Source organism: Triticum urartu, chromosome 7A, assembly GCF_056163025.1.
Source record: "Triticum urartu cultivar PI428250 chromosome 7A, HENAU_Tu73, whole genome shotgun sequence".
Classification (NCBI taxonomy): domain Eukaryota; kingdom Viridiplantae; phylum Streptophyta; class Magnoliopsida; order Poales; family Poaceae; genus Triticum; species Triticum urartu.
The window spans coordinates 284,836,533-284,850,100 of record NC_141879.1 but is presented as its reverse complement, the minus strand read 5'-3'; the positions used below and the strand labels follow the sequence as shown (position 1 = coordinate 284,850,100).

At 43.4% G+C, this 13,568-nt stretch overlaps 2 protein-coding genes across 2 annotated transcripts; both read right to left on the bottom strand.

Annotated features, from left to right (window-relative positions):
• Window positions 1–461: 461 nt before the first annotated feature.
• On the bottom strand, window positions 462–8,662 carry LOC125520023 (disease resistance protein Pik-2). The gene is made up of 3 exons (XM_048684811.2): window positions 6,908–8,662; window positions 5,797–6,540; window positions 462–2,829 (listed from the first exon to the last, which is right to left on the bottom strand). Exons 1-3 carry the CDS (start codon window positions 7,976–7,978, stop codon window positions 874–876), a joined length of 3,771 nt encoding a protein of 1,256 aa, XP_048540768.2. The 5' UTR covers window positions 7,979–8,662; the 3' UTR covers window positions 462–873.
• A 129-nt stretch (window positions 8,663–8,791) lies between these two features.
• LOC125520024 (ankyrin repeat domain-containing protein 2A) lies at window positions 8,792–13,142 on the bottom strand. Its single transcript, XM_048684812.2, has 8 exons — window positions 12,932–13,142; window positions 11,960–12,078; window positions 11,521–11,730; window positions 11,273–11,421; window positions 11,023–11,194; window positions 10,324–10,416; window positions 9,223–9,362; window positions 8,792–9,142 (listed from the first exon to the last, which is right to left on the bottom strand). Exons 1-8 carry the CDS (start codon window positions 12,966–12,968, stop codon window positions 9,043–9,045), a joined length of 1,020 nt encoding a protein of 339 aa, XP_048540769.1. The 5' UTR covers window positions 12,969–13,142; the 3' UTR covers window positions 8,792–9,042.
• Window positions 13,143–13,568: the final 426 nt, after the last annotated feature.

Below are 13,568 nucleotides of genomic sequence, written 5' to 3'. Positions count from 1 at the left end.
AAGATCACAACAGTGATAGTGAGGGAAACCGGACTAATAGTGCAATTGAGGAGATCATGTTCGTTATGCATGAAAGAAAATGAGGACATATTTGGTTCCACTGTTGGGGAGAGAATCACCTTGTGGATGGTGAAGCAATGATATGGATACGAGGCAGCGGTGATACCATCTGCTACATCTCGCAGAGAGCTCTTCATAGACTATACAACTAGTGATTTTGGGTGTTGTGGAGATAAGAAACAATGATAAAGAAACCATCACTCAAGTATCCGAGGTTAGTTGAGGCACTGCATATCAACATGATTTTAGTTGGATTGCTTGACGAAGATGGGTACTTGATCACAGGCAACATGGTTGTTGCAAAAGGTAAAATGTATCAATGTTCAAGATAAGCTCTCTCGTGTTTATCAATACATTGAAGAGAGATGATCCTTTTGCTATGTGACGCATGAGACCTGGGCACATGAGCGACAAGGGAATGAAAATGCTAGTGAAGAAGAATCTTTTGAAAGGTGTTCACGTAAATAAATTTTCAGATCGCATCCTAAAAAGCAGCATAGGGTTGTTTTCAAAAGTTTACCTCCTCTCAGATGTTGGACCTGGTGCATTTCAATGTTTGCAAAATGTCTAAAGCAACCAAAAGTCATCAAATGCCATCGAGTAAAGAGCAGGCAGACAGACCCAAGTAATGAAGTAATGGCATAAGCCTTCAACAAGACATTATGAGTAATTAACAATCAAATTGTCCGCACTGAATTGTTTCTTTTTTGTGTGCAGATGGCGCAAAAAATGATTTTTTTTCCCATGAAAAGTCAGAAAATATACATGATTCAAGCATTAATATGTATGTTTTGGGGATTCTTTTTGACAATTCTAATTGTTTGTTTCGAATTTACTGTTCAAGATAGGAGCGGGAGCAGGTGCAGCCGAGAGCCATTTCGCCATGTCCTCCATCTTCAGATTTGGCTTGTTAGAATTCTTGGACAGTTGTTCCCGCAAGTCTTTCTTGAATTTTTCATTGAAGTCGCCCTTGTGACCCTTGAGTGAAACTTCCTTGAGACCTGACAGAAATTGTATCCCGGAAAACCCATCGGCACCTCCATAAAAACAATGGAGTACCCGTATCAGCTCAAGATTAGGCATTGCATTTTGTTCAAACTCAACCGAGTTGAGGCCAGGTAGAAATTCAAGCTCCAATGCCGTCAGACTTTTAAAGCTCTCAGGGCAGAAATGGAAGTTGAGTTCAGCCCACCTAAACGAACCATCACAAAGACGCAGAATGGCAAGATTTGGGAGCTTCGCAAGTACTAATATGGCATGATACTCCAGTTGGGTACTCCGTAGAGTTAACTTGGTTAGCATCTGAAGCTGTTCGATCCATGTAGGCAATTTGACCAGATAGCCATACAACTTAAGGCTTTGGAGGCTATCTGGAGGAGGGGACAAGTCATCCAGACATCCTTCTAAGCCAGGCTCACCCTCGGTGCGCATCGACAAGGACAGCAAGCGGCCATGATTGACGATAGCAGAGCAGAGCTCCTTGCAGTTTTTCTTGTTGATGCCAGTCACTCCAAGCTTACGCAACCAAGTAAGCTTCTTCAGCTCCTTTGGCATGGCCCTCGCCCGTGCAATGTTGACAACACCCAGTGTGTGCAGGGCCTTCATTCTCCCAATCCCTCTGGGCACTTTCATGCCATGCTCATCCCACCCTCGCAACCAGATACGGGCCTGAAAGAAGAGATATGGTACTGCATCCAAGTCATGAATGGATTTTTTCTGTACGTAGCTCTTGTAAGCTGCTAAGCCAAACTCCTTCAAGGGCTGATCAATTTCTCTGACATAACTGCTGGGAAGCACATCATCTGTAGGTACGAGACCGGCACGGAAGTATTTTAACTTTGAGAGCTTTGTGATGCTTGCTGGCAATGTGACCACAAATGTACTTCTTATATCCAGTGTCTCCAGCTCTGACAGATTACCAAATGAATCTGGGAGATGGTATATATATAAGCAACCTCTTAAAGATAGGTACTTCAGGTGGTGAAGCTTCCCAATTGGCGCAAGGTCGTAATCCCGCAGATTTTCGGTGTCTTCTAAGTCAAGCACCCGAAGCAATCTCATTTTCTTAGAAATGAAAAAAGATTTCCACTCTCCAAATACAGTCAGGGATCGAATGTGGGACACGTCCAATACACTTCCCAACACTTTCTTCTTTTGGTCTCTGCTCCAACTACCGCGCACAACAAGGTGCCGTATTTTATCTGTAGGTTGCAAGGTGCAATGCTCATCCAGTACAAAAACAAGGTTCTCCTCGTCTGACTTTGAGATACATATTTCACGCATTAGATCATGAACTTGGCAGGAATCAGTAATTTTCCCAGTGTAAGGAGCTCTAGTTTTCAGTTGTTGCACCATGCTCCTGTTAATAATATCAGTAAAGTATTCCTCGGCTACTTCCTCGGCAGTTTTGGTTCTCATTTCCTTTGAGTAACCCTCAGCAATCCACCGCCTTATTAGCCGTCCATGTCTAACGTTTTTGTCTTCCGGAAAAATTGAGAAATACAGAAGGCAAGACTTGAGATGATATGGTAAACCATCATAACTTGACATAAGGACTGTCTTTATCATTTCAAGTTCTGGATTGTTCTCCAACTCCACACTGATATGATCATTCAGTTTCCTCCATTCCAAACTTGTTTTGGGTTTGGTTGCTAGAAAGCCACCTATAGTGGCAATGGCAAGGGGAAGCCCATCACACTTTTTAAGAATAAGTTCTGCCTGATCCCTCATGGTACCGGTTAAATCAACCATTTCAGTACCACTAAACACCTGAAACATGATTCAAGAAAGTGAGTACTTGATGCACGGGAACTGTATACAGTTCTAGGCTGTAGGCTCTTTGCATCTGTTAAATTCTTTAATCACAAAAAGTCTAAGAGTTATTCAAGCCACATATGGTCAATTAAATATAAACAATAAATCAAAGATTAGCATGAATTACTACAAACTGTAGCCGCAATACATCATTTTTTTAACTGAGGCGATGTTGGTTTTATTCAGATGAAAAAAACATGATCAAAGTGCATGGAGACAAAGTACATGTAGAAAGAGCTCAAGGAGAACCTTCAGTTATTTCTTATTCTAGGAAATTCAAATTAGCATCTTATTCCCTCCAGGTTCTGGTTTCACAAAACATGTGGACTTTGACTATTTCTATTGTAATATAGTTATAAAACAAAAATAATAATAACATGATGAAAGTATTTGTGACAAATCTAACATGTTTTTTGTATCTGATCTAACTATTTATAATTCTATACAATATGCAAGGGCTCGTATGCCGTTGGTTTTTCTAGGGTTTGGTGAAAAGGAGGTGTCTAGCACTTCCCCTCGACCCGCCAGCGTGTTCCCCATGTCACCGCCCTCCTCCCGCCAGCGGGTTCCCCGCGGCAGGAGGGTGGGCGGACCACAGATCTATGTGTCCAGTGCATGTCCTGTAGGGTCTTCAAGTTCTTCGTCGCTGATGAAGTTGGGGTGGCGGCGGCGATGAGAATAATGATTCCTTGGCTTTCCCCATGTCGATGTCTTTCCTCGGAGTGGCGTCAACGAGTCGGAGGATGGTGTCGATCATCGGGCATTCGACCTGGCATAATTAGAGTTTGTCTACGTTGGTGGTGGCCTGCAGAGGGGATGGCATTGCGGCGTGTTTTTGTTCTCCAGCTCCATCTCCATCTCTGTCTGATGAAGCTTAGCCAGATAAGGCTCCGTTGTAGAACTTGCGAGGTTTTTGTCCCCTCCTCCTTCTTTCCAGAGTTGGGATTATCTTCTATCCCTCCTCAGTGCTAGCTTCCCGCGACGACGATCTATCCGGATCGTGGTCGCCAGCGTCCCATGGCCTGTATCGATGACTTCCTAGTCGCTGCTTCTCCAAACTCCTGGGTTTCAACAAGGTTGCTCCAGTAAGATGGAGGCACAAAGGCGACAATGAGCTTTAATCATGACGCACCGTTGTTAGGGATAGAGAACTTAGAAGTTAGGAATAAATGCCTTCTCTCTAAATGGTTATTCAGATTATCTACCGAGACTGAGGGTACATGGATTCAAATTCTGCAGAATAAGTATCTCCAATCTAAGACTTTGGCCCAGGTAACTGTAAGGCCCAATGACTCGTCGTTCTGGAAAGGGTTGATAAGGATGAGGGTAAAATTCATCGTTGGTAACGGTAATACGACTAGATTCTGGGAAGATGCATGGTTAGAGGAGACGCCCCTGGCTTTACAATATCCCACTCTATATAATATTGTACAACGTAAGGAAGATTATGTTGCTACAGTAATACAGTCGGTCCCCCTTAATATCCAATTCAGGAGGTCTCTGGTGGGGGAACGTTGGAACTCGTGGCTTCATCTGGTCCGCAGGTTGATGGAGGTTCAACTCTCTGACCAGACAAACACCATACACTGGAAATTATCTACGACTGGTAGTTTTTCAGTGAAATCAATGTATTTGGATTTAATTGACTCTGGGCCAATTTCGGGATCCCTTCATATCTGGAAGATTAAAGTTCTGCTTAGAATTAAAATCTTCATGTGGTTTGTCCACAAGGGAGTTATTTTGACGAAAGATAACCTGGTAAAACGAAGGTGGGTAGGTAGCTCCAGATGTTGTTTTTGTGACCAGGATGAAACTATACAATACCTCTTTCTCGAGTGCCCGTTGGCAAACTACTATAGCACACAATACATATAGCCTTCAACGTTAGCCCTCCAACTTGCATTAACATGTTATTTGGAACGTGGCTAGATGGAGTGGAACCAAATATGACAAGACATATTCGGATAGGGATATGTGCACTACTTTGGGCTATATGGAACAACAGAAATGATATGATCTTTAACCAGAAAAACTTTATCAACTTTTTGTAGGTTATTTACAGAGCCACTGCTTGGATCCGTATGTGGTCGTTACTCACTCATGCGGACTCCAGGGAGCTTTTGGTTACTGGGTGCAACCAGTGGGAGACGGTAGCACGGGTTATCTTCACTTCAACCGATTTGGATGGTGAGCTAATAATAGGCTAGGTGTATAGGCATTGTAGCCTGTTGCTATCTTCGCCGGCTGTGGCATCTTTTATTTTCCTGTTTTGTTAAGCTCAGTTTGTGAGCCAGATTTGAACCTCAGACTTTGTTCCGCACTTTGTTTAATAATATGGCTGCATGCATCATTCTGATGCAGAGGACGGAGGTTATCCTCCTTTTTCAAAAAAAAAATGTTGAGGAGGTTTTCCACTTAAATCATGTTTTGTTTATTCCGGTGCTTCCTGTTGGTTGAAACTATCCTCAAAGTTCACTACAAGGCGAGGCGAGTTGGGATGCGCGTATTTGCCATGTGGATGAATTGGTCCATCCCATTGTTTCTATCCATCCCCAACAAAGATCACTAGCCCATCATGCACTTTTAACATTCTCAGTACATACTAGTTGACATTTTCTAGTTTCTGATATCACAGACAAATTTGGTGTTTACATTCTGAAATGTAAATAATTTTACATGTGCTATGCCTATATCCCTAGTTTTCCTTGGTATTTTTCTAGTGGTACATCATGGTGGTAAGTTTTGCTATTGTTATGTTTCATTGTTATCACATTTGAAGTTACATCTAACCTGTGATAGCATGGCTGAGGAGTGCAGTTTTTGCCATGATGCCGGAACATAAACTTCAAACCAAAAGGAAGAAGCAGGGATCTCATTTGTACCCATGCATCTTTCCGGAAAAAAAATTGTGCCCATTCATACCTTCTTTTTGAAGAGGTCTAGTGCGGCATCATCCCCTAGAGATCTCAGCTTGTATTTCTTGGAACAACGGCTAGCAACACTTGCTTCCCTTGTGGTGATTATGATCCGACTGGCCATCTCATCCTTAGGGAAATGCGGTATTATTGAATCCCATTCTGTGTTGGACGACAGGTCATCGAGAACAATGAGGTACGTTAGCCTGTCTAAAAGCCGGAATGTCTCTTTTATCAAATCCGCAATTTCCATCACTTGCAACCTTTTTTCAGTGCCATCTCCCATCAAGCTAACGTCCTTTCCGGTATCATCTGAGTGTAATTGCATGGCTAAGCTCCTAAAGAACTGCTCACGGTTGAAAGGATGCAATATGGTAACCCAAGCTCTCTTCTGAAACATGCCACTAAGCTCTTCGCTTCCGTAGACACTTCTAACAAGGGTGGTTTTCCCCATGCCACCCATTCCCCACACGGAGATAACATGTAAATGATCACCCTCTTCACGAATTAGTTTAATGACTTCAGACATTGCTCCCTCTCGCCCGACTAGTTGAGGTTGCTCCAAAGCCGCCTTCATTGTCCAGTTGCGAGTAAGGCTCTTTCCAGTAGCTGTGTTGGAGTCCTTCTCAGGGAAGAGGTCATGCGAACTGGTCCCGCACATGCTTACAGGTTGATCCTCCTCCACTATGTGGTCGGTGACTACCACCTGGATGCTATCGGCACTGGTGACATTGTTTGAACTAGACTCGGGCTGGAGTACAATAAGAAAGGTGTTAATAATTTTGCGACCAAATCGGCTGTCATTGTCACTAAAAGAAATGAAAAGAGGGCTAACCAAAGGACTTTAAGTTAAAAGGCATATTCACACGGAAGTAGAAAATTTTCGATGGAGATTACAAGTTTAATCATATATCAAGATTTAAAATTCCTTTTAGGAAGAGCAGGATACATTAATTACCAGGACATCAGGACAGTCTCCTCATGCAATGCTTGTAAACCATAAGGAGACAAATTATATTTACCCAATTTAATAAAAGGAATGGAAATACTTTCAGTTAGCAATATATAACATGTTTCTTGTTTCATGAGTGGTTGTATCAGAACTATAGTAATATTACCTTGTCATAGAAGAGATACAGCGGCTGGCGTGATGACAATAACTCCAGCTTGGCTACTTGGGCCGAGTGCCCTGTACATAGCCTTGCAATTTCTACTTGCTCCATGGATACTATAATTCGGCTTCCGTTCTTCTTGTCAGGGAAGCATGTCTTTATCCAATCCCATTCCACTATGGTAGACAGGCCATCAATAACAATCAGGTACCTATTCTCATTCACATATCGATCAAACTCGTCAATCAGATGGCCATCTGCTGCAACCATCTCCATCTTCTTCAGAACACCAACCCCTGTAGCTGCCCCTTGTTGGGTCTTCCCATTTTCTTGAAGAGACGCCCAGTAAAACTGCCTGAGCAAGCACTGGAGGAAATCGTTTGGATTGAAGGGATCCATCAACTTAAACCAGGCACGGCATCCAAACTTTGTGCGGATCTCTTGATTGTCATAGACTTCCCTGATGACAGACAGTTTCTTCAGATCATCGCCTGATTCGCCCCAGACCGAGATCACCCTAAGAGCTTGGTCATCTGTGCTGGTGATCAGTCGGCGAAGATCCACTTTTGGCTCGTCCGTCTTTACTACGGTGATCCTTGGACCATCACTGCAAAATATTGCTTCCCTGCTGATGTTAGTAGATCGCTCGGTGTCGGTGGCAGGCTTGGAGGTAGAATCCTCAATGAGGCGGTACCGCAAGTTTCTCTGGCTCACATCCTCCACCCTGGACTTGAGCACCTTGATATCCTTGGAAATGCGGCGCCGTGCTAGCAGCGTGCGGAGGAAGCACCACCGAGAAGTTTTCTGCAGATGAATACCGAAATCTTGGAGGCAATCCTCAGCATCGTAGCCTAGATCGCGGACCTGCTTCACCCAGGTTTTAACCAACTTCTTCTGGGCCCGGTCTTCGTCGGCAGCCATCAGGAAGGTCTGCATCATCTCAAACTCATCGTTGATGAAAGCCAGATCGCGCTGGACGCCAACCCGCAGAGAAACCTCATCCGCAGCGGCAGATCTGGCCCTTCCGAGTGCTCCATTCAGCACGGACTTCGCGACACTCACCACAGTGGCTTCCATTCCTCTCGTATGCTAGTATTTCTTGAATTTGTTTTCTGGGACTCGTAAAATCTTGTGCAGAAGAGCTCAGAGCTCAGAATGGCTGTTGCCTGGTCTAGCAAAGCAAGTACATCGAGTAAGCACATACAGCTCACATCCAGGACTGCATAAGCTCACATTTTAAATAAGGGTGCCTGACTTGGAACCTGTCATGAGGTCAACAGTCATCAAGTAAAATACAGAAGTTGTAGTACACTCGATAACTTCAATAATAGGGGCAGGTTCCTAATGTTCAACAGTGAAGCCAGACAATTCAGAAATTAGAGAAAGACTTTTGGACTCAGTTGCAACTTGCAAGGGAGAACGGTTCCCTAGCATTCACACTAACTTAACATTTTGCACAGATCTAGAGGAAATTGAATGCGCAGCATGGGTTCCTTTCCCACCAGCGCAACGTCAGCTCGTCTCATAGCGTTGCTGGTTATTCACACAATTAATCTCTTGCTAATCTATTTATATCAACATAACCAGGCATGGCTCAAATGCGCGATTAGATTAGCAATGATCGAGGCACTTTTTAACACACCGTCGTGGAGACAGGGGAGCCGACGACACTAGAGCAGTTCTGTTGGGAGGTGAATGCAATTTCTCCCTGTAATGCTACACCAAAAACCCGATCCCCAAGGTTCAAACGGCTTTTCATGGGGTGGAAGAGATTGCATCCAGTATCCATTTTATTGCCATGGATTTGACTGGGTAGATTCAGGGTTTCAAATCGCAGTTTATCTTTCCAGTAAACGGCACGCATACCATCTTCAAACTCTGCGCAACACAAAAAATAATCTTACAGTCTTGGATTACTCTAGTGAAATCAACAGAAACAAAGCGGACGATACACAAGTCGCCATATACAGTAACATGCAGTTCTAACCTCAGCCAGTCGGCCTGCAGGCTAGCTACCACAGGTAGTAGATTCTTACACAACGAATAAAATGCCGATTCAAGTATGACTATATAAAACCAATGCCAAGGAATGTAAAACATGATGACGTCCATGTCTCTTCATGGGGGGCAAGTGAAGTGATTTACAGGAACACGTCCTTCTCGAGCAGCTTGAGAACCTCGTCCTGGTTGTTGAGCTTGGCGACGTCGATGGGCGTCTTCCCATCCATGTTTTGGAGAGTGCTGCGGAACATTGGAGATGGTCAAATAAGCATCAAGGGATCAGACCTTGTGAAGGGCAGGGGAGAGTGGATTTAACTTACACAGCAGCGCCGTGCTTCAACAGAAGATCCACACACTCTTTCCGGCCATAGCCAGCAGCGTAATGCAGTGGGGTGTTCTTGTTCTTATCCATGGCATCTACAGCAGCGCCCGCCTCAAGGAGGATTTCCGCACACTTGAACTGAAACGCAAAATTCATACAATTCCTTGTCACTGAATTATTAAACTACCTAACAGACATCAAATATACAAGGAGGCCATACAGTTACTAATGGCATTTGACCCAACTCACAATCTAGATTCCACAATTGTAGCATAGACTACAAACAACAGCAGATGATGGCAATGCAATTCATTGATTTTGTGTTCCAGGCTTCCAGCATTGAATATAACCTTCACAAGTGTAGTTTTTGAAGTGGCTTCCTAAAGACCATCAACTGGGAGAATTTAAACAGTTGGAGATGGAGATTTACAATCTTGATACAGTGGTACCAGATATACCAGTTATATTTCTAAGTAGGCGGCCCTTGGCCAACTGGTCATTACCAGCTCCTGGCAAGTTAATGATGATGGCTCACAAATATAAATCACAGAAGTAATTACTATAGCTTGACCACTTATAGAGGTCGCTAGGCACTGGCTACTCATGAATCAACTCACCCAAAACTAATTTTCTTCTGACAAATAAGCATAAAGCTCTCCGTTCTATCAAATAAAACCATGGAATATGCTTCAAAGCAGAAGAAGAAAATAAAATAAAATTCATATAATCTGTGAAAATAACTAGTCTAAAGGTTGCTAAAATAACTTGATCTAAAAATCAGAAGTCTGCAGTCCCTAGACAGGCTCATTATTCTCCTGCAAAAAAAGCTCACTATTTCAAGTCTAGCTGTTTATTGAACAATAACTAGAAAGCTTCCACTAGTATTAGGGTCACTGGTCACAAGATATTTGCACTTCTCAAAGAGTAACTACCATGAACCTCCCATGGACGGCAACTCAATATATAGTATGTTTTTTCTTAGCTTGCCTAATCATTTGTTGTAGTAATGAAGTAGAAAAAACAGTATGTCAATCACAAGTTCAATTACTGGATTACTGTTATAGGCTAAGAGAGTTGAGCAATGAGCAGATCTTCATACCTCACCATATCCACATGCAAAGTGCAAGGCCCTTCTTCCCTCAGAGTCTTCTTCATCCTTGTCTGCTCCACCATCTAGAGCCTTCTTCAGACCCTGTTGGATGACTTATTTTGTAAATAAAGGCGGCAATGCAATAACAAATCCAATAGAAATAACAGTGCAGCTATATTTGAAAATCTAGAGAAGTTGTTTTGGAAAACGGACATCACGAAGACTGTAAATGAAGCTGCTCTAGTTGACCCTTGCATACATCTTACTAAAATTACATTATGTTCGTGATCATGTGAAGCATGAACACTGGGCACACCATTGCAGGCTCCACATAAGAGGCCAAAAAGCCGAACTGTGTAGCAAGAATAGTAAACGATTCTGCGGGGCAGATGCAATGGAGGGCACACAGATTGCAAGCTGGCAAATTTCTTGAGCATAACCTACATGCCAAGAGTCTGTCATTTCTCCAAATACCAACATAAGGCTGGGTCATGTATTGAAAAGCAGGCACAATGTCATAAAGCAAAATTGTTTCCATTACTACCACCCAAACAATACCGTAAAACCTGTAGTAACTATGGTCAAAATGGACACTGACTAAGCAAATTATAGTGTAACACCAACACGGCATATAAACATATGCAATTATATATCAGCTCAAAACAGAATGGAAATTCAAATCCGCAGTTCTACTGTTAGCGCCATTACCTCACCGTCACCAACACTGGCAGTGTGGTGGACAATGGACTCGTCTTCATCTTCACCTTCTTCTTCAGTTTCTTCAGTACCAGAAGGTTCAGCAGTAGAGACAGTGCTAAATGGCATCGTAGTTCCCATTGCCTGGCCAATCTTTTGAAGAGTTTCAGGGTCATTCCAGTACCTACATGAGCAAATGAAAAGCACATCAAGCAAGTTGTATACAGTCTAATATGATATATCACTAGAAAATATACCCTACTTTATCATTGCAGCAGGACCACCATTCTCTAACTCATCAAGAATTGGCTTCAAGGCTGGATCGTCCTTAATCCGAGACATGCGCTCTTCAAGCTCCTCCTTATGTGATGGACTAGTCAAATTTTCCAGCATACTGGACATAGCAGGATCCTAAGCCAATTAAGTTGGTAAGACAATTAGGTCATTGCCAGCAAAATAAACAGCAGAAAACAAAATCCAGGGGAGTCCTTTGGGCAAAGTAGATGGTACCTGCATAAGAGCAGTCCCGAGGCGCTCTGCCATTGTCATAAACTGAGGGTTTTCCATGACCCTTTGCATTGTTTCCATGTATTGATGAGGATCCAATGGAGGCATGCCCTGTTCTCCTGCAGTCTGAGCACCTTTCTGTAGCTGCTCAGCCATCTGATTGAATGCAGGGTCCCTTGCAATCTGATCCGCCATCTCCTTTATAGACGGATCCTGGAAACCAGAATTCATTTAGTTGAAGTCAAAAATATTTCTCAATTGAAAAGTTAAAGGTGCAAGTATCAATGGATCTGCCACAGGCAGAATTATGTAAAATCAAAAAAGAACACATTAATAATACCCAGCAAGTGCATATTTAAATGATGAAAATCAATAGGATAGTCAGGATGTACAAGACTTATTATGATTGTGTTAGGGTGAGTGAGTGGGGTTGGGGGCGTACATTGAGCAAACTTTGCATAGAAGAAAAATCGAAAGGACCCGACAAGCCTGCAGCAGCAGCTGGAGGAACCCCTTGACCTTCGTTGGATGATCCTTCTGTTTTTTTACTTTTGCTCTCATCTGCAAAAGAAGTGGTTCAGAACAGAAGCGTACATGACATAGTAAAGAAGTTGAGCAGAAGCACTGTTATGAATTCTGCATAGTTCTGAGATTTATTTACGAGAACGCAATGTTTCATCTGTACCAACTACACCAGATGGCAAGCAGTTAAATAAACAAACTCCAACCTACATCAACAATGTCAGTCAGATGTAGGCAAAATTGTCAAATGAAACTGAGCCTTCTGTACACCTGCATCTTTCTTGCTTGCCAGCATGAGGATACAGGGTGAAAGAACTAACATGGCATCAAGCATCTTGGTCTTTGGTTCCATTCACAACAAACTAGCCGTGCTTCTACAACGCATCACACACGAGAGTAATAACAGCCTAACAGGAATTGTATACAACAAACCGCCTAACAGGAATTCTCTAAAACAAAAACAAATAATAGCACAACAGGGGAAGATATGAGTAGGAGAATCAGTTGGACGAAACATTCCCTTATCGTCAAACAGTTGCCAGGCATTTATTTCCTTATCATCAATTAACTTGGCCATTGCTCCGCGTGCAGGGGCGGACTTAACGAGGCTCCAATTTTGTGGGAATCGAAACTGCTAGCGTTAGTGATTTAGGGTACGAGACACCCTCACTAAGATTTCGATCCTGCACGCGCGCGCTTAAGAAGAAAACGAACCGAATCGAGGCATGGGTGGGCGTACTTAGACCGGTACTCCGCGGCAGAGCACACAAATCCGTCACTAAATCACGGCGACGCTAGTCCAGGAATCGAGATTGGGCTCGATCGCTCGCCGCGGAGGAGAGATCGGAGCAGAGTAGAACAGGTAATCCAAGCAAGGAAGGGCATGGCTCACCAGCGAACCCGGATGGGAGATCTCCACCCGACGCCATCCCGGTAGATACGAGGGGTAGGGGAAGAAGAATTCGTCCGAGGTGGGCTGCTTGCGTCGGCCGGAGGCGGAGCTCGGCGGCGCGGTGGGGGAGGAGAGAGTGCTTGCCAAGATGGCGTGCGAGACTTGGTTTGACGACTGCCACGCGAAGTGGGAGATGTGACAAGGTATGGTGCGGGCCGGGCCGGGCCAGGTCGATCCAGTGATATGTACGGCCAGGAGCCCGTTTCAGGTCTTTGGAATGGGCCGGCACCGTAAGCTCTCAGGTTGATGATTTTTGGGAACCAAACATTCAAAGAAAACTCTGTGAAAACCACGTTTTGAAAAAATCTGAAAAATGGGGATGTTAGAGGTTGATGTTTTATTGTCACGTAAAATTACAAGTAAAAATACATTACGGTATGTGAGCTATGAATGAAAAGACAAATTCAGGAATGAATAGTGACATTATTGTTTGGCACTATTCAATGTTGATTTTATATTTTTCATAGCTCACGTCCCATGATGTGTTTGAACATGAGATTTGCATGGCAATAGAACATCACCCTCTTAACCTCTCATACTTTTTAAAGATTTTTTTAAAAACTTCCAAACATTGTTT

What these genes read in the sequence shown, in the direction of transcription:
- LOC125520023 (XM_048684811.2), bottom strand. Translation starts at nt 7,978, where the DNA reads ATGGAAGCCACTGTGGTGAGTGTCGCGAAGTCCGTGCTGAATGGAGCA. An exon ending in TGTATCTCTTCTATGACAAG is followed by an intron (nt 6,541 to 6,907) that starts GTAATATTACTA and finishes ATTGTACTCCAG; the next exon opens with CCCGAGTCTAGTTCAAACAA. An exon ending in TAGACCTCTTCAAAAAGAAG is followed by an intron (nt 2,830 to 5,796) that starts GTATGAATGGGC and finishes ATCATGTTTCAG; the next exon opens with GTGTTTAGTGGTACTGAAAT.
- LOC125520024 (XM_048684812.2), bottom strand. Translation starts at nt 12,968, where the DNA reads ATGGCGTCGGGTGGAGATCTCCCATCCGGGTTCGCTG. An exon ending in CCAGTGTTGGTGACGGTGAG is followed by an intron (nt 10,417 to 11,022) that starts GTAATGGCGCTA and finishes GTCATCCAACAG; the next exon opens with GGTCTGAAGAAGGCTCTAGA. An exon ending in TTGCATGTGGATATGGTGAG is followed by an intron (nt 9,363 to 10,323) that starts GTATGAAGATCT and finishes TTTGCGTTTCAG; the next exon opens with TTCAAGTGTGCGGAAATCCT.